Raw genomic sequence first — 21,755 nt, 5'->3', positions numbered from 1 at the left:
TTAACAATTTCCTTGTTGTAAGTTGTTTGTGATCGGATAGGGGGCAATATTGACTCGGTGTTTCTAAAGATATAATGCCCTGCAGGTAGGGCGTAATAATTGTACCTGCTGTCCCCATTGCATGATCGTAAAAGGCGACTAAATTTGTGATCTTATCTTTTCTCTTCTTTCTGAACAACTTTCTTCTTCCAAATGTCTCCCTTGACAATGCCTCACTTTTGGGGAAGGCTTTTGGTTCTGTCCCCTAGCCGAGACATACCAGCGTCTTTAAAAATGGTAGTTGCTGCTCCTGCTTAGCGCTCAGCATATTTGGAGTGGAACGACTGGTTCGCCTGTTGTCACTATAATGTGACCGGGTGTCCTGCTGGGGGTCTTCGGCAGTATGCTTCAGTGAGGTAGCACTATAAAGTCGGCATCAGTTCCACGCTATCACAAGGAGACAGACTCAAAATTTAATTATCAGTCGCCTCTTGCTTATCATTACTACCCCCACCCCCTCCCCTTTAATGATCTATCAAAATGACCATGATATCCTGTACAATGTATATATTTTAATATTTTATAGCCCGCCGATCCTTTATTGCCCTTTATTGATATTTCCTCACTGGTAAATCTAGAAAACATATGGATATGTCTCGGTTACGTATGTGCAATGTTTACCTGTCGTTGACAGATGCCGTGATGTTCGCCAGTCGATGTTCCTTGTGTTGACAAAGATGGCGACAGCCTGCGGTCTCATGTGAGTCCCTTTGATCTAGTGACGGAGATGCCTACACGTAAACATGGGACGGGGCTTGGGCTTCAACGTCCCAACACACTAATAGTTTCGACATGTGTTCTACTGATAAGAACTTGTATCGATTTTCATGTTTTGTTAATCCTGGTAGTACTCGATGTATGTGGTACAAATTAATGAATTATATCAAAACCATTTGAACAATCCCATGATAATGATGTAGCTCGATCAAACGAAAAATAGGAAGGCCACAAAAGATAGCTTCTTAAATGTAGGATGATTGGTTTGGTTTATTGACGTCCTATTAACAGCCAGGGTTATTTAAGGACCTGCCAGGTTTTGGAGGTGGAGGAAAGCCAGAGTACCCGGAGAAAAACCACCGACCTACGGCCAGTACCATGGCAACTGCTCCACATGGGTTTCGAACTCGCAACCCAAAGGTGGAGGGCTAGTGATAAAGTGTCGGGACACCTTAACCACTCGGCCACCGCGGCCCCTAAATATAGGATGGTCTGTCAACACAATTCCAGCTTTATTTTGACTTTACTGTAATGACCCCTTTAAACTAGTACGTTATCACTTTTGTTTCGTGTATACTCCGTGATACATATATATAAGTATATTATTATTACGCCACGGATGCTTTTCTCGAATACCTTCCAAGTTATCTATCCATACCGGTATCACCTATATAATGTACACGGATGTCGGCAGTTTCAAGTTTTTCTGATAAGGCCATTAGGATCATTTGATGTGTTTAACATTAAACATTGGATACATCGGTTTTTTCCCTTTAAAAGGTCAGCAAATTGTCTAATGGTGTATATTTCAGAAAAGATCCACAGCAACCAATTCTACGTCGGATCATTGAAATATTCGACCGATTTTGCGTTTTCGCTTTGATATCATAGGAGTTATTCCATTGTCAACCTTGATTGTAGATTGAGTAGGTACGTTTGTTAATATATTTCAGTAAAGACTTTACTTCAGATGTTTAAGATACATTTGTCGAAGTACAAACTCTTCAGAGCTTATGTTACCCATTGCCATGTTCGACGTGAAATAAAGCTTCTTGTATCTTGTATCTTGCATACATACATCACTTGGCAAAACACATGAGAAATAAAATGTATTGTGTAACAAGTTAAAAAATAAAGGTTTGGTTTAGTGTCGTTTAATGGTCATATCAACCGTCATATAAGGACGGCTTCTACTGTGACGAGATACGTACGTGTGGTGAATGTGACGAGCTACATACGTGTGGTGAATGTGACGAGCTACATACGTGTGGTGAGTGTGACGAGATACATACGTGTGGTGAATGTGACGAGCTACATACGTGTGGTGAATGTGACGAGCTACATACGTGTGGTGAATGTGACGAGATACATACGTGTGGTGAATGTGACGAGATACATACGTGTGGTGAATGTGACGAGATAACGTGTGGTGAATGTGACGTGCTACATACGTGTGATGAAGGTGCGTGTGTTTTGGGAGGCTGTGGTATGTTCGTGTTTGTCTCCTTGTGATAGCCCGGAACTTGGCCGACTTATAGTGCTACCTCACTGAAGCATACCGCAGGACATCCTACCCGGTGACATCATACTGCCAATGGACCAAGCAGTTGTCCCACTCCCAAAAAGAAATGCTGATCGTTAAGCAACTACCATTTCAAATGACATGGTATGTCTCGACCAAGGAACACAGCCTTCCTCACAAGGGCGAACGCTCAATTGAAGGCCAAAAGTGAGGCATTGTCTAGGGAGACATAAGGAAGGAGAAAGTTGTTAAGAAAGAAGAGAAAAGATAATATCCTAAACTTAGTCACCTCTTACCACCACTTACGCTCCACCCCTAGAGCAGTTAAAAATGGTATGTGGACGCTTTTTAATGTTGTATGTATCATGGTAATCACAGTAAAAAAACCAATGTTCAATATTGCGATAATAAAGGGATAATACAGTACATACATTGGAAAATCTTATATTTGTTTATTTCAATAATATTTTTACGAATACATTTCCATGGAGCCATGAACTGTCTTTTTTAATTAAACAGATCGAATTATAACGCCACAAAAATCGCTTAAACCCTAAATAATTTGTGATGTGAAAGGTTCATTTCGCAAAAGTGATATTTATTATCCATGAACTACAGAAGTGATTCAATCAGCAGACGATATCCCATACAATTATTATTTTTCATTTTTTTTTTTAAATTTATAGCCCTGTTCATTATATTGTCATCCAACACATGTTATTAATGTGAAAAAGTCCAACCCTGCGAATACATCTTCGTCTTATTTATACACGTGATTGCCTTCTGGGAAGAAATCGAAATCCTAATATTAATGGACGGCAACAGCTCGTTAGCCAAACTGTTGCCGAAGGCTGGAAAGTGAGGACACTTATTTGTCCGATAGTTCAAAGAAGTATATTGACCAGAATCCCGATAGACAATGATTTTTTGTTTTGTTTAAGCGTTCATCCACTCAACCGTTATGATGACCAAAATAACACTGCGTGTTCAAAACTACACGCTTAGGCCTTCAATCTTTAATGTTAATGAAAATTCTGTGCAATGATGCTTAATAAGAATGAACTCAAATCGATAAATTGACAATAACATCAGAGAATACCAACATAATAACGAAACCGTAATTTCTGACTTAAAATCGATGAAACGAGGCCAAAGTGCGAAGAAAAATATAGATTTGCATGTAAACATTTGAAAAAAATACAATAAGAATAAGACAAGGCGTTCCGAGAGAGTAAGCGCCCTCCACTGTATCGACCACACCCACCATGTAAAGTCAAATCCGGGTCAAGTCACCTCATCAGAATAGATACCAGAGTGCAGCAAAGGAACCAATAAACACATCTCACACAATTAATAACCAAGATTTTCTTAAGACGTTTCAATTAACAACAAAATAAATCTCTTGTCGGGTGATTGTTTACGAAGATATTTGTTTGCGAACGTTGGCCTTTGTATGTCAATGAGACAGAAGACGTGTGTAAATAGTCCCACCGAACAGCTGTGAGTCTTGTGTTAGATCTATGAATTATTAAACATATAAGGTATATTTCGTAGGTATTAAATCATACTAGAATTTTTTCTATTTGTTCTCTACCGCCATTGTTTGTTTATCGCCCGTAAGTAGCCAAGGCCATTTTGAGACGGGGTCTCTTTGTAGTAGTTGGTGACTACCTCACTCAACAACATACAGGGACCCGTCGCATGCCATCCAGTGCACTAGGGGTAAAGTGTCTTGCCCAAGGACACAACCACGACAGCACAGACCGGCCAATTTATCGGCTTCCCGAGAAACCAAACCAACACAGTCACGGACGTCGAACCACCTCAGTTATCGCTAGAGGGTTGGCTAATTATTACCGATTTCACCAAAGAATAAAACTGAGCATAGTGACCATGTAATTCTGTCCTATCTTTGTATTTTGTAATGTCCATCTACTGATGGGCATTACGGTTGGAAGTGAAATGAACCACGGTATCTCGTTATCACATTACATAAACGACATGCTTTCTGTACCTAGACGATATCAAATGTGTCAGTTGACTAACTTTTCCCTGGAGTAACTTTGGGGACATTTTTATGTATACATTTTGTAAAGGGACGGGAGAGGCGTGGAGATCCATTACTTTATTAAATATTTCTGAGTGGTATACAATGAAATAATGACACCAAGGTTAACCTATAGTTTCGATATTAATGGATTCTACATACAGACATGTATAAATTGGTCCCCGTCCTCACTGAAATGTAATAAGTCACGTAATCCAAATCAAATCAGTTCGTTCTAAAAAGAATCTTCGATTACTGGATCCAACTTTGATATATGAAGATATCAGCCTCTTTTATCAAGGTTCAAATTGTTCTGGTACAACAGAGTCAGCGTCAATATTTGTCACGAGTCAATATCTGGTAGCATCTGCAAGCCATTCCCGAGTTTCATCAGCTTTTGACCGACATTACAGTATCACTATTTCTCAGTCATAACCTGCCTGGGGATACGGCCGTCTTTTTATAGAATACATGTACATGCTGTATACAATCAACATTAGACGGAAGAAACTTGCTATCGTAACGAAGGTCCTATCACTAAGAGAATTGAAAATGTTTGTTATCAGCACGATTAAGACCGCGAACGTACACCAGGAAGATAGGTAACGTCCATGCTATTGAGACAATGACTGGTAACGAAATCACACACGGAAGTTTCCCAGTAAGATATACAGAAAAAAATCTCTCTACTGTGGTGCCAAGCTCGGATATAGTTCATTTACCACCTCGGCTATTTGTCTATAAGAAAATGGCCCAATTTATTTCTCTGTGCAATTGATAATTTCAAAATAAAACAATTGAACTGTGGTGTACATGTCAATGACCATATTTGACCTTGACATTTTGTCCACACTTCAACATGTACTTTTTTAATAATACTGTTTCCAACTACCTAGCCCGAGTTTCCTCTGGCCCTGACACCATGTGTGGTGTCAGGGCCAGAGGAAACTCGGGCTACCAACTACCATCCCCACAACACCCATATATATCTATACATCGTTTATATACGACATACAGGCTCAACCCCAAGATCCCATATATTGTTGTTTTCTTGAATTATCTCTAAAAGAAGACAATATATATTCATTATCGCGCCACAATCTTCCTGTACCACTCAATCACTCTGGTCGACCCTTAGCTAAAACTGCCGTACTTCGTTCTAACCAAACACGTGATAGCTAATTTTCAGCTTCCTCGTTTCAAAGTCTTATATCGATCAAAAGTTCCGGGGTTAACATTTGAGCATATTCACTAAGGTTGAGTAGATTTGATGCTTTAAGACAAATATAATCTGTAGAAATCTTTGTCTCCTTTTACAAAGAGTCATACATGTATTTCCGTGATCACATCACTGACGGTTCATCACTATGGGGCATTCAGTGCCAAGGTCAAAATTGTGATACGCTTGGACCAAAAGCAATATTTGCCGAGTTCTTCAACGTTCGCGCCTACAGAATTCCAGTATAAATTCGTTGCTTAGCTTAAACTGTATATAAAAGTAAACAGTGATAATTGATCGTAATGGTGCATTACTAGAAAGTGCATTCTCTACGGGGATATAATCGTCATCACAGTGTGCAGTACTTGTCACTGTATATCGATATTTAAATTGCTCCGACCGACATGAAATCAAGTCGTATTTACAATGGGCCGAGTCGGAGCCAGTACGAATTCCCTACCGAAGGTCAGAGACATGCTCTGTGTGTGTGTGTGTGTGTGTGTGTGCATAAGGCTGAAAGATGCGCGAGAGATTACAGTATAGCTTCCTTTTAGATGGGTTTCCAGACCAAAATGTTTAAAAATATATTTGTAGAAAATACGACATGTGCCATTCCCCTTGCATGCGGTGTGAACTTCAATTATGTCAGATAGGTCCGAGTTCGTTACCATTCGTATCCTCAATGCAGAATACAATTACTGCCTCACGTATGGTATTGGTGTAGTGAACTGACGGAGTATCGAATTGGTTGTCTCTGGCATGGCATTTCAGTGGGGTAGCGTTATAATATTTTTCATTTCCATGCTGTCGCAAGGAGATAAATACAACCATGTACGGCTGAAGCATACACTACATTACCAATATGAAAAGCACAGCAGCGTTGCTCTTTTAAACTAAAATGACAACGAAAGATAAGAATTTCAGCAGAATTTGACAAATCCAAAACGCGTATATGCAACAAAAAAAGAGAGACCCCTTATGACCTTTATAGTGTTGATTGGCCGTTAAGCACTTTAACTAACTACAAAATGTAACTACTTGAGTTTGGATACCATGATCACGTAATGGCCACCATACATTAATCAAATTCTGGATTTCCAGTTCAGGACCGCGGAAGCTTCCCGTCTGTGTTCGCGGAAGTTACCGGAAGTCTCGTAGACTTCGGACGTGTCATGCAAGACGATAGTAAAATCTGTCAGCACTTAACACCATCGGAGAATGGAGTCCCCAGACATACGTGTGTGTTACGAAGCTTGGGCAACGGCTTCTGTTGCTCAAAACAGGAAGATTTAACAGATAATTCTAAAATCAATTTAAAGTAAAAAAAATAAATTAAATTAAAAAAACGAGGGGGAGGGTTGGGGGGGGGGGGGGGGGGCAATTCTAACTTGATGTCCATTCTGGTCATGGAACCGACGATGACCTTGATCAATCTAGTTGTTCTTGCTCGATATATCGGCCGCCGCAGTAATGTAATAACTGACAGTGTTAAGTTTAAGTTGCCTTCACAGAAAGTGTTTCCCGACGGATATAACCATTCTGACCAGCGCTCGCAAACTATGATGGTCAGACAGAATACAATACTCGTCGAATTTAGCCATGCGAATGGAATACTAATACCCTCATGGTGATGTCTACGGGAGATGAGTCTCCTACTGGAGAACAGTCTGGGGAGAAAAAGAGATAATAAAATATAATCCAATTGTGTCTGTCGGCCATCTGTATCACGATTCATTGTAAAAAAAGATATCTATATATATAAATGTGTGTGCACTTCGGACGAAGGTCACTATTACAAACGATTGGCGGTTGCAGACTGAGATATTGGCTTCACTGAGGGTCAGACGGTTCGTTATTTTGAAAGCTTATTTTTAGGGTCAAATCTATCCGGATGGAGCACGGGTTGGTGTCTGGTCACGTTAAAGACGTTCGTTATAATTTGTACAAAATCAGAACTCAATACAGTACAACTGAAGACCCGAGACATTGTCTCAGAAATACAAACATCTCTATCATCACAGTACAACTGAAGACAGAAATACAAACGTCTCTATCATCACAGTACAACTGAAGACAGACATTGTCTTAGAAATACAAACCTCTCTATCATCACAGTACAACTGAAGACAGACACATTGTCTCAGAAATACAAACATCTCTGTCATCACAGTACAACTGAAGACAGAAATACAAACATCTCTATCATCACAGTACAACTGAAGACAGAAATACAAACATCTCTATCATCACGGTACAACTGAAGACAGACACATTGTCTCAGAAATACAAACATCTCTGTCATCACAGTACAACTGAAGACAGACATTGTCTCAGAAATACAAACATCTCTATCATCACAGTACAACTGAAGACAGACATTGTCTCAGAAATACAAACATCTCTATCATCACAGTACAACTGAAGACAGACACATTGTCTCAGAAATACAAACATCTCTATCATCACAGTACAACTGAAGACAGACATTGTCTCAGAAATACAAACATCTCTGTCATCACAGTACAACTGAAGACCCCAGACATTGTCTCAGAAATACAAACATCTCTATCATCACAGTACAACTGAAGACAGACATTGTCTCAGAAATACAAACATCTCTATCATCACAGTACAACTGTAGACAGACATACAAACATCTCTATCATCACAGTACAACTGAAGACCCGAGACATTGTCTCAGAAATACAAGCATCTCTATCATCACAGTACAACTGAAGACAGACATTGTCTCAGAAATACAAACCTCTCTATCATCACAGTACAACTGAAGACAGAAATACAAACATCTCTATCATCACAGTACAACTGAAGACAGACACATTGTCTCAGAAATACAAACCTCTCTATCATCACAGTACAACTGAAGACAGACATTGTCTCAGAAATACAAACCTCTCTATCATCACAGTACAACTGTAGACAGAAATACAAACATCTCTATCATCACAGTACAACTGAAGACAGAAATACAAACATCTCTATCATCACAGTACAACTGTAGACAGAAATACAAACATATCTATCATCACAGTACAACTGTAGACAGAAATACAAACATCTCTATCATCACAGTACAACTGTAGACAGAAATACAAACATCTCTATCATCACAGTACAACTGTAGACAGAAATACAAACATCTCTATCATCACAGTACAGCTGAAGACAGACACATTGTCTCAGAAATACAAACCTCTCTATCATCACAGTACAACTGAAGACAGAAATACAAACCTCTCTATCATCACAGTACAACTGAAGACAGACACATTGTCTCAGAAATACAAACATCTCTATCATCACAGTACAACTGTAGACAGAAATACAAACATCTCTATCATCACAGTACAACTGTAGACAGAAATACAAACATCTCTATCATCACAGTACAACTGTAGACAGAAATACAAACATCTCTATCATCACAGTACAACTGTAGACAGAAATACAAACATCTCTATCATCACAGTACAGCTGAAGACAGACACATAGTCTCAGAAATACAAACCTCTCTATCATCACAGTACAACTGAAGACAGAAATACAAACCTCTCTATCATCACAGTACAACTGAAGACAGACACATTGTCTCAGAAATACAAACCTCTCTATCATCACAGTACAACTGAAGACAGAAATACAAACATCTCTATCATCACAGTACAACTGAAGACAGAGGCATTGTCTCAGAAATACAAACATCTCTATCATCACAGTACAACTGTAGACAGAAATACAAACATCTCTATCATCACAGTACAACTGTAGACAGAAATACAAACATCTCTATCAACACAGTACAACTGTAGACCGAAACATTGTCTCAGAAATACAAACATCTCTGTCATCACAGTACAACTGAAGACCCGAGACATTGTCTCAGAAATACAAACATCTCTATCATCACAGTACAACTGAAGACCCGAGACATTGTCTCAGAAATACAAACATCTCTGTCAAAAGCCCGCATATGAGAAGGCAATATATCTATTCAGGAAATGGTGTGTATGTACTCAATAATTACATCCAGACTAATCCTAATTAAAAGATAATGAGATGGAATTAATACGGTTTCCAGGAAATATATAACTTTCCAGCTTATTTCCTTGATGAAAAGGAGAAGAAACCTTTTAACACGTAGTCAATCTTCGTCTGTACGGTTCAGCCGTCCTGGCAGGAAGAACTTTAATCTTTGAAATCATATGATTTAGACTCTGATTATCTTCCGGAAACTGGTATTTATACAGTACCAATATACTAAATACACGTGCTTAGATACTAAATACACGTGCTTAGATACTAAATACAGTACCAATATACTAAATACACGTGCTTCGCTCGTTTAAGAGACAATTAGCAATTACACAGCTTCTTTAATCAAGTCTTTGAGAAAACAAAAGTATAAGGAACTGATCATAGACTAGTTTGTTTGTTTGTTTTTGTTTAAAGTCCTATTAACAGCCAGGGTCATTTAAGGACGTGCCAGGTTTTGGAGGAGGAGGAAAGCCGGAGTACCTGGAGAAAAACCAACGGCCTACGGTCAGTACCTGGCAACTGCCACACGTAGGTTTCGAACTCGCAACCCAGAGGTGGAGGGCTAGTGTTAAAGTGTCGGGACACCTTAACCACTCGGCCACCGCGGCCCCTATGATCATAGACAATGCTCGGATGACTTAATTATTCTATTGTAGAAGTCTTGGTGTAACGACACTTTGATATGATATATTGACAGTTTAACCGTTGTCTTTACATAATTTGTCCTCCATAAGTTATGGTAAAGCAGTGCTGTATCAGCCACAGATGCAATTATAAAATACAAGAGGTCCATGGGCCTTAACGGTCGTCCGACTCTAAAGACCTTTGTTCCATTGTAGTATACATACTTAGTAGCTAGTATAGTGGTACTGTTGGCCATGGCAGCTATCTTGGGTTTTGGACCGACCCGAAAAATAACGACACTTGGTCAGGACCATCACGATTATTCCAGGCAAGTTTCAGCTCAATCCCACATGTGGAACTTGAGAAGAAGTTTGAAATGAGAAAAGTTTACGCACGTCGCATGACGGACGACGGCGGACGAAGCACGATGACTATAGGTCATCCTGTCCCTTCGGGTCAGTTGACCTAAAAACCTATACCTCAGTTTAAAGATGTCTTTGTTTTAAGACTGCGATGTTTTGAAGTCATGTTTAATTTGTATTATTAAAGGGAAATCGCCATACCTCAACCAACAAACTACATGTACGTATACGTAAGTGGCTGTTGATAACACGTGCTCTGGACTGTACACAATTCATCAAAGGCTATATGTTATAGAATTTTTAAGGATAACTGCCATTTAAAAAAAAATTAAATACTTTAACTGACAAAGATACGAGAGTAGAGTCATTTTTGCTAATTTCGCACAACTAATCATAAATTTATTGTTGAAACTGGCAGATGGCACCAGATTGAGTATAAGGAAAGAAAATGTTCACATTGTAATAGTCAACAAATTGGTGATGAATTTCATTATTTACTTGAATGTACAGCATTATCTGCTTATAGAATTTTATATAAAGACAACTATTATTGGTCAAAACTAAATATTAGTACGTTTAACGAACTAATGGATATAACTAATGTTAAAACACTAATTAAAATGTGTATTTTTATCAGAATAATTAATAACATGATCTGTCCTCCTTGATAAAAATGAAAATGATTTGTTGTGAAACAGTGCTGTGTATCAACTACGAACACTACTATAATTGTACATATTATATTGTACATATGTCGTTCTCTATACATGGTGTCAGTATGTGAAAGAGAATAAAATGAATTTGAATTTGAACTGTTATGAGTACATGTGTTACATACATACGTAAGTACCGTATTACGCAATATTTGTCCTACTGGGATCGTCCCTGCTGATTTTCCAATGTCATGAACTATGTCAATTTGTTTGATGTTGGTTTGTTGACGGATGTCTATCACCATGTCCTCACTATTGACATACCCCTTTTCCGACCGTGCCCAAACTCATTATAACCCTTCACATAATTTACTTGAGCTAGGAATTTTAAGTTAAAATTCAAACACTCCCCCGGCTTCCCGTGAGTGCGAAGACGTTAACCTCTTTTATTATGACAATGACACGGATTTTATTCTCATAAACTTATATATACAGGACATACACATACATTGTATATACATACATTTAATAACCAAGGGTACTACTTACACAGAGTTAAGTCGATTACTTATTTGCTCTATGAACTTCACAAGTGAAACCAATTCTTCATGTACTACAAAATTGAAAAGATTATTGAATTTAAAAGCACCGGGTTTCATAACTAGAATCTCGACAACCCGTGTAAATTATTCAGAACAACAGTAACGGAATCGTGGTAAAACAACAATGTGTTTCTGGTAGACCAATGAAAAGGTTGTCTTGTAAGGGCAATGTATATGCCAAAGGGTGTCATCCTGTTTCTCCCAAAACTGAAAAATATATATCCTGTTTCTCCCAAAAACTTATGTAAACAATATAGGGGGAGTGTTGTTTTAACAGTTAAGTTAGCTGCTACCTGTACAGGTAAATCAACGTTCCTGTTACCTGTACAGGTAAATTAAGGTGTCTATTACTGAATTTATCAGTTGACAAATAAATAAAATAAAAGATTTATCCATATATTCACAGATGGTTTGAATTTAAAAATAAAACGTGTAATTTAATAAGAAATAAATAGATAAAAATAAAAAGTTATGTATGTATACATGTATATTTATGATAAATTTATAGAAGTGATTATAATTGACTTCTTTTAGATTTATTCATATATTCATAGATGCTTTGGATTTTAAAATAAACTCGGAATTTAATAAGAAATAAATAAATGAACAATTATGTATATAATTTATAATAAATGTATTGAAGTGATTATAAATGACTTCTTTTAGATTTATCCATATATTCATAGATGGTTTGGATTTTAAAATAAACTCGGAATTTAATAAGAAATAAATAAATGAAAAATTATGTATATAATTTATAATAAATGTATTGAAGTGATTATAAATGACTTCTTTTAGATTTATCCATATATTCATAAATGGTTTGAATTTAAAAATAAAACGTGTAATTTAATAAGATGATAAATTAATTTTTACATTTTTCATATAATTGACTAATTTTTATATGTATCCCCATATTATAAATTATCAACTTCAGGAAAGGTGTCACTATGATTCAGGAGAGATTTTATCTGTACCAATTAAGCTATTCGTTCAACCTCAGAAGAGTATGGTGGCAGGACTCTACTCCAGGTTGGATACCGGGTACATGGTGAAGAACAACTACAGAGACACTACCTACTGGAGATGCTGTAATAAAGACTGCCCTGCAACCATCAACACTACCAAAGACATATATATATCTGTATATATGTCTCTGACACTACCAAGGATATTCCTGTAAAATTCGGTCATCAACACAACCATCCACCTAACCATTTCCAGGGGGAAGTTCAGAAGATAATGAACAGCATCAAGAAGAGGTGTAGGAAGGAACTCAAACCAATACCCGCCAACTACGACGAAGAAGTATCCAAACTATACAGACACAGGACTGGGCAGCTGACAGACCACTACAACGGCGACATCGACTACATCAACTATGGCGACCGAGCAACATATTTATTACATATGGAGTGAAAAACAACATACAAGTACTACATATATGTAGTTACATAAAGTTCTGTTAACAATGTATCATCCTTGCTATAAATTCAACTTTTGTTATACAGTACAAATATTATACAGAGAAAGTAAACTATTGGTTTATTTATGATATAAATAGTGTTCATTGGTAATGTATGTATGTATGTATATATGGTGGTTATTACAGTGTATTTTGAAGATAATATAGTGCTTATTAGTTATCCATTGTATAAGTATCATATCACCAGTAAAAAGTACATATATGTGTGTAATACATTATTTTTAACTTTTTAAAGTTTAGAATATGTTTGAAATATACATGTATATTCACATATATATGATTTTGTCAATGAAATAATATGTAATTTCATATCTCAAAGTATAACATTAAATTGACATTTTTGTAGTTCTAACACCTATCTACCTGTATTTACCTGTATTTACCTGGATTTTGCAATAAATGAATGAGAGAGATAATTACCTTCCGTGTTTACTAAATAATTAGACCCCTGTGTAAACAAATCCAGTCTCTCCCAAACATTTTTTACCTAGATTTTCAGTTTTGGGAGAAACAGGATTAAACCTGCCATAGAAAACACAACGAAATGCGTCTTTGTGGTTTTGTACTAAAACAAGAATCGTGGTAAGTTTGGTTTGGTTTGTTTTTGTCCTATTAACATCCAGGGTCGTGGTAAGAACGTGGCCGTTATATTTCACTATATGTTTTAATGGGGACTAACAGTGTCGGCCTCCAACAGGTCCAGGGGTGGTTTCTCCTATGTCCTCAGCTTAGGGGATATCATACAGACAGCAGACACAAGACCTACTGTATCCCACTGTATGATTGGTAGCAAGTGACTAAATTGATAAAAAAAACACGAGGATAAACTGAAGACACAAGGTCAAACATGTACACACGTAAAGAAGGGAACTTCTATGTTTGTAGTCAGAAGGTATATCTTGTCATTTTCTTCAAAAAGTTCTTCATTGTTATAAAAAAAACGTTTGTAAGGGTTCATCTTGATTATACAAATACTGTACGACATCCCTTGAGCATGTCGATATGATTGAGGGAGTATAACGGACAGCAGCGATACAGATACTAGGATTTTATCATATCTAGATCGACTGCAGAAACTCAAAATACTCTGGGCTACCGAAGAGGGAACATGATTTCCTATGAAAGTATTTCCACAACATTCAAGACTATGATATTCGAAAGAACTACTTTGCCTTTTGAAGTGTAAGAATATGGAGTAATCTTCCGGAAAACGTTGTATAATCACCGAATGTAAGTTTATATATGTTAAAAAAAACCAGAAAGTCCTTTATAATTATAGATCTGAGATAAGTTAATGATTCAAATAATGTCACTACCACTATTCTGTAAGTAAATATTTCAATGAAATTAATGAGTTTGATGCCGGTAAAGAGGATCTTTACAGATCCTGTTCTGTAAATAAACTTAAGGTATATGTATAACGTATTTGTTATGTGTACATTACATATACACCACGTCCACTCAGCCCGGGGGTAACGGTCCACACGTGACGTGCAGATCAAACTATGTTTTCGCTTACTAATTTAACATGCTGGCATGCATGGGTCCGGATAGAGATTTCATACCACATGAAATAGAAATCTGAGCGCCTTTAACAACCCGAGCAGTGTTGTTTGGTTCCAATTAGACAGTTAAGTAGAGTGTAAAAATTGTGTAATTTTCAAACTAGTAAAACATGGAACGGAAGATGAGTTTGGGAGATACGATCAGATTCCTAATTATAAAGAGTGGTTTCACATGTACATTAAACTGAAATTTATACTAATTAAATTCTAAAACATGGACACCGTATATTACGGCTCTGCTCTTCAGTAATGAACCATGAAACCCTTAAGGAACGAGGTAAGTGCTGTTAAACTTCAATGTTTATTCAGATAAGATAATCTCGTTCTCCATTGGCGTCAACGATGCTCATTGGGAGCGCTTCCAATATACTCGGAAATAGAGGAGAAACCTTATTACGATGTTTAGTAGAATAATTGCAAAATGTACACCACAAATAAACCTAATTTATCGCCAAGGATATCGAGTCCAAAACGATACGGCAAGTAAGCAACTCCATTTTCCTAAAATTTTCGCATGTATATGCGCATGCGTGTTGCAACATGCTATAATGACACAATTACCGACATATCTTATGCCGCAGTAATATTGAAATTATGTCTCTAAAAATAGATAGAATCAAGAAAGTTCTAGGTGCATGATTTTTTTATTTCTTAGTCTTTCTCTAAATTTCGATATCAGCCCGAAGGTTTGGAAGCCCGATGCTGATATGGTTCGAGGGTTGATGTGAATTGGATATTTGGGATAAAAAAAACTACACTTCCATTTATATTCCTATATAAACCATCTTTAAACTAAATGTACTGGATGTAGAATGGACGTGTTATGTAGAGCACCTATACTGATTAATATATTGTTCGACAGACATACAACCAGTAAATAGTTATCCCATAAGTCGGGTCCAAATTACGGTTTTCGTAACTCATACACAGGCAAAAATGTCTTGAAGTTAACATGGACATGGGACAAATATTGACCTGAAATTGAACTGAAATTGACTTGAAGACATTTTGCCTGTGTATGCGAAATCAAAGTATTTAACGGGATTATGTGGTCAGTGCACAAATCCTGGAGTCAAAGAGAGAGGAGATGTAAAAGGCACAAGGAAAAGCGTCAAAATGACACTGATCCCATCCTTTTCGGCGTTTTCAAACGCATTACTGAACCTGTAACGGAGATGTAAAGTGTCATTTTAAATGTCAGCGATCCGCTGGAGTTTACAACTTCTCTTTACGTGCGAATATCTATATACATACATGTAGATGGGGCTTTGCGGCATCAATCCGTAAATGTCAATATGTAGGATTTTAAAGTGAAGTTACGCTATAACAGTGATATCAAAGCCGGGCTATCAAGTGTAAATCTTTAGTTTGAACTGATTCATGGATAAATGAGTATACTAGAAATCTACTGTGAAAACCTGGGTATAACGGCCTGGACTATCATGTGAAAATATATCATCTGAATGTGTATACTTGATACATTTGTACTTGTTATAACGACTACAGTTAATGCTTGTAAATATTTTAGTTGTTAGAGTTTACGTAAACAAACTTATTTATAGATAGATAAATGAATAATTCTATCTTTATAAAACGATCGGGATTATACAGATAAAATATACTACATAACTGACCTGTATATAACGGCCGGGAAAATCAAGTGTGGATTAGTTTAGTTCGTAACCTGTATAGAACGGCCACGGTTGACGTATTCGTCGACAGATTTCATACAACTCATCCATCGGTATCAATCGAAACAAATCAGTAACGACACATTGCTATTCTACGTCCTGATATATATAAAAATCACATCAATATGAAAATCTAGAGGAACCAGGCGTTCCATACTACAACTATAAACGAAGCAAGATACTCCAAAACCTCGTTTATTCTACAACCACTGAGAAATCCTTCCTAACTTTAACTGTTGCAAACGGACCTAAGTCAGATGGTTTGCACTAAGTCGTGCGTTCTGCACTTGAACCGGCAAAAAACAGAGTCAGACGACCAATACGTAAACCGAAAGTAGAGCCAGGAGTTCCTAACTATGACCGACCAAGACAGAGCCAGTCGTTCGTCAATCCAACCGTCCGATACTGGACCAGGCGTTCTTCACTGCGACCGCCAGAGATAGAACCAGGCGTTCCGCATTTCAAACGTCCGAGAAAGAACCGGGCGTTCTGTCCTAAGACCACCAGAAATAAAGCCAGACGTTCCGCACTACAAACGTCCGAGAAAGAACCAAGTGTTCCGCACTACAAACGTCCGAGAAAGAACCCGGTGTTCTGCCTTGCGACAATCAGGGACAGAACAAGGCGATCCGCACTGCAACATTCCGAGACAGAACCAAGCATTCCGCAATGAAACTTCCGAGGCGGAACCAGGCGTTCCGCACTACAAACGTTCGAGATACAAACCAGGCGTTCCGTACACCAACCGTTCGGAACAGAGACAGGCGTTCCGCACTACAAACATTAGAGACAGAGTCTGGCGTTCCGCAATACAACCGTCGGAAACAGAGCCAGACGTTTCAGACTAAAAACGCCTGAGGCAGAGTAAGACGCTCAACATTAAAATCGGAAGCATGACAGGCCATCTAAATTAAATCGTCAGAGGGCAGAGCTAGAGACAGACCAAGAACCAGAAATTAACCCGGAAGCGGAATCAGACGTTCCTCACTCAAACCGGATGTAATGTCGGGCATTTCGTTTCCGGCATCATATGTGGCGCAGTCGATACCAGAAGGTTAGGTTTGGGCAGTAGCTGTATTGCTGACCAGTATACCGAGTCATTGACCACTGTGGCTATGTCCAGTAGTCTTTCCAATTATCATTTTCCTTGAATCTGACACCTTATGACGTGTGTAATGAATACTTTAGACAATAGACATACTGACACCACATTATACAGATCAACAGCTATAGGCTGTATTTCATTCAATGCTCCAAAATTAATTAAATCTATATTACGTAATACAGGTGTAAGTTGAGTCTTACCACATTGGACATGTGTTTTGTAAAATAGCATTTTAGAATAATGAAAGTCTGTGTCGTCATGGCCTTACATCTTAAAGAGGTTCAGTGACTCATGTACAGGTGCGAAAGTGTCATGTAGATATGAGTGTCTGATCAACAGGTAAGTAATATATGCGATGGAGATTTTAATCTTATCAGTGCAGTCAATAGTGGTTCATCAGCGATGTAATATATTTCCTCGTCAATTACATTTCCTGTGACATTTTTAAAGGCCACGTTGTCTGGTCACTACATGATCGTGCACAGGGGTTCGGTTTCAGAATTTTGAGTATTTTATGACATTAATTCATAATCTCAAAACTATAAATCCCCGGTATTTTAAACCTTGTATAAGTCGGGGGTATAAACAATTGTTTTAGAAGATCTATAAATACTGAATTTGGAAACTAGGTCCCATGATCATGTGTAACTACCCATTGTATTCTACCGACTTTTTTCTTCGTGTTGTGATTGATGTCATATATTACCCGACATCTCAAAACCAAACCCCTGTGATAATGTGTAACATTTTTCTTCGTTTGACCTCGCACGTGACAGTCTACTTACATACGGCCACAGCACTGTGCTATCTCGACATCAATGACAACTGCCTTTTACGTAAGGCTCACTAGGCCCTTTGATAACATTGTAAGTTCGTACATTGAAATGTTATTAATAAGACGAGACCGTGACATTTTCAAATGGTAGCGAGCCATTGAGGACATTGTAAACGACTGGAGTTTAACCAGATGGCGTTTTAACAATTTTAACCAGATGGTAGATCTACAGACATAAATCATTATTAACCAGTTAATAGTTAATAATCTTCACCTGGAAGGCAGTTACCTGTCAACGCTGTGGTCAGACATGCATCATGTCATAATAGAGTTATTATAATGTCTATATACAACATAGGTTACAAGGCAACTGGCGACCGTCTATACGTACATGTACCTATAATGTACATCTGACTGGGTCCTACCTCAGATCGAGTGTCAACCGACCCTATCGTTTTGTACTATAGATTGCATACCAGTCTTTGTCTGTATTGACGGTCGCTATTTTTATGTTAAGGAAAACAATGAAAAGACACTGAAATATATATAACTCCAATTCTTACAGTATATTTTTGTACCAATAACGTATACTACCATAAGTTATAGCCGTAAGGTTTTTACCTTTATTACCTATATAGATATACAATGATATACATACAGGAACTACACATAAAGTTATCTGTGTGTATTGATCATATCATGCATATAGTACCTATATACGATGTCGTGCGTTTCTTACCCGAGATTAACTTTGTCAAATTAACACAGAGATAGCGGTAGACTATCCCAGACGAGATCAATACAGGTGTATAGAACGATCAGTGTATATTTGTACTACGTAGATCGCGTATCACACACGAAGATTTGATTTAAATAATCTTTACCTGGCGATTAAATTTAATTACAGGTAATTGTACATACCTCTAGTTGAACTCCAAATAAATCTGCATTAGACTCATACTTCATAGCATGGTCGGTTTCACATGCATCACAAATAATCTCCTTTTCTTCCATATCTTCTCATTTCACTTTCAACGCACAGTAACAATGTAACTCCAAGAAACAACTGATACACGAATAGATGATTTACCTCTTTGAAGATTGTTTGCTGATCCAGGTAATGAGTCAATAACTAGCAAACACACACAACAGTAATGAAACGTTAGGTTACGTCAGTAACGGTTGTATTTGAATCAATATAAAACACAAGATTGTTACATTCCAATATACACAGTGATGGAAACATTCTGACGTTTTACCGCACAGCATCGTAGAGGAGATATACAATAGATCTATGTTGAACGCAGAGGGATTCCGTTTGACATATACAGCAGAATAACTCGAACGGTTCCGCTGCCTAACTCGTCTGCTTGTTGAAGAGCAACGGCAGCTGTTGGCTCCATCCAACGTGTGTTGTATAAAAGGATGCACGTTAACATTGAACTGACGGCCGATTAGGCCGCTGGAGATAAAACAAATTATGTTGTCCGTATATGTCTCGTCAGACGGGGTGTTTTGACTGTACACAACCTCAATATTGATACACAGCAATCATAATAGATCACCGAATACCACCGCCTTTGTTCGTCCCTCGCAACTCAAATGCTGTCACCTTTTGTTTACAACCAAGGTAGTTGACTATTTAGAGGGAAGCGTGCAACTCTTTCAGTTCGTGTAACGCCGACACCTCGCTCCTCTATAACGTGTACTTTTAGTATAGCGGGCAGTGTAATACACACTTCATCTAAACTCGCCGGTCTTGTCAAAAGAGCAGTTACACGTTAAAGAGAATGTGTTATTTATGGCACACACTTATGAAGACATCGATAATGCATATATCTATAAATTATCAACAGAATGCATTATCAGACGTACGGGTCCTAGGCTATAGGCCAATCAATAGACAACACACGCGAGGTGCCCTATCACACACGCGAGTCGCTAGACCTTTTGTACCGGGTGTTCGTTTTAATCTTTTTAACCAGTTGTGAGAGTTCAAAGGAGAAAATGTAATTAGATTGCTAAGAATACACTATGTATCTGACACCTTCCATTTACAGCGTTCGTCATAACGGTGCTATTTGAAGAAGTACAAAAATAACGTACGCTCAGAGGTTTTTTTTCAAAGTAGATCTTGTTTACGTTATAGTTGATTTTCTAATACCCAATGAGTTTTAGAAATAATAGTATTTAATGAAAGAGCAATGTCTTTAATCATAACAAACGACTATGTACCAGCCTTAAACAAAGATTGATTGCTTTAATGCGTATTTTCAACAACAGGTGTTTGGCAAATATGGGGCGCCGTTTTATTCCCATTTGGTGATATCACCTTTTCAAATAGGTGATATCACTCATTCGAATAGGTGATATCACTCATTCGAATAGGTGATATCACTTATTGAAACGAATAGGTGATATCACCAATTCGAATAGGTGATATCACTTAAGAATATTTTTAAGTGGTATCACCTATTCCAATTGGTGATATCACCTATTCGAATGAGTGATATCACCTATTCGAATGAGTGATATCACTTATTTGAAAAATGAATTGGTGATATCACTGATTGAATAGGTGATATCACCAAATGGGAATAAATAGTAAAACGGCGCCCCGTAGGCAAAACATATGGACCTAGAGTTGTCCAAAAAAGGATTGACCAATTAAAGACCATGTCCAGTGTCATGGTGGTACGACTCCCAACCAGCTTCCAATGGGGACGCCAGACAGAGTTTCATTTCTCACGTGATCCCAAGTATTCCAATGGGGACGCCAGACAGAGTTTCGTTTCTCACGTGATCCCAAGTATTCCAATGGGGACGCCAGACAGAGTTTCGTTTCTCACGTGATCCCAAGTATTCCAATGGGGACGCCAGACAGAGTTTCGTTTCTCACGTGATCCCAAGTATTCCAATGGGGACGCCAGACAGAGTTTCGTTTCTCACGTGATCCCGAGTATTCCAATGGGGACGCCAGACAGAGTTTCATTTCTCACGTGATCCCGAGTATTCCAATGGGGACGCCAGACAGAGTTTCGTTTCTCACGTGATCCCGAGTATTCCAATGGGGACGCCAGACAGAGTTTCGTTTCTCACGTGATCCCAAGTATTCCAATGGGGACGCCAGACAGAGTTTCATTTCTCACGTGATCCCGAGTATTCCAATGGGGACGCCAGACAGAGTTTCATTTCTCACGTGATCCCAAGTATTCCAATGGGGACGTCAGACAGAGTTTCATTCTCACGTGATCCCATGTATTCCAATGGGGACGCCGCACAGAGTTTCATT

The 21,755-nt window shown here is 38.0% G+C and overlaps 1 protein-coding gene across 1 annotated transcript in view; it reads right to left on the bottom strand.

Moving 5' to 3' along the window:
• LOC117333759 (ras-GEF domain-containing family member 1B-like) overlaps positions 1–20,075 on the bottom strand; it is a 100,994-nt gene extending 80,919 nt beyond the window's left edge. Inside the window, exon 1 of the mRNA XM_033893184.1 lies at positions 19,385–20,075. Coding sequence (XP_033749075.1) covers positions 19,385–19,477 — 93 coding nt within the window. The 5' untranslated portion in view covers positions 19,478–20,075. The remainder of the gene's footprint in view (positions 1–19,384) is intronic.
• Positions 20,076–21,755: the final 1,680 nt, after the last annotated feature.

Source organism: Pecten maximus, chromosome 1, assembly GCF_902652985.1.
Source record: "Pecten maximus chromosome 1, xPecMax1.1, whole genome shotgun sequence".
In the NCBI taxonomy this organism is placed as follows: domain Eukaryota; kingdom Metazoa; phylum Mollusca; class Bivalvia; order Pectinida; family Pectinidae; genus Pecten; species Pecten maximus.
Note: the sequence above shows the minus strand (reverse complement) of the source record. Positions and strands in the feature narration are given on the sequence as shown.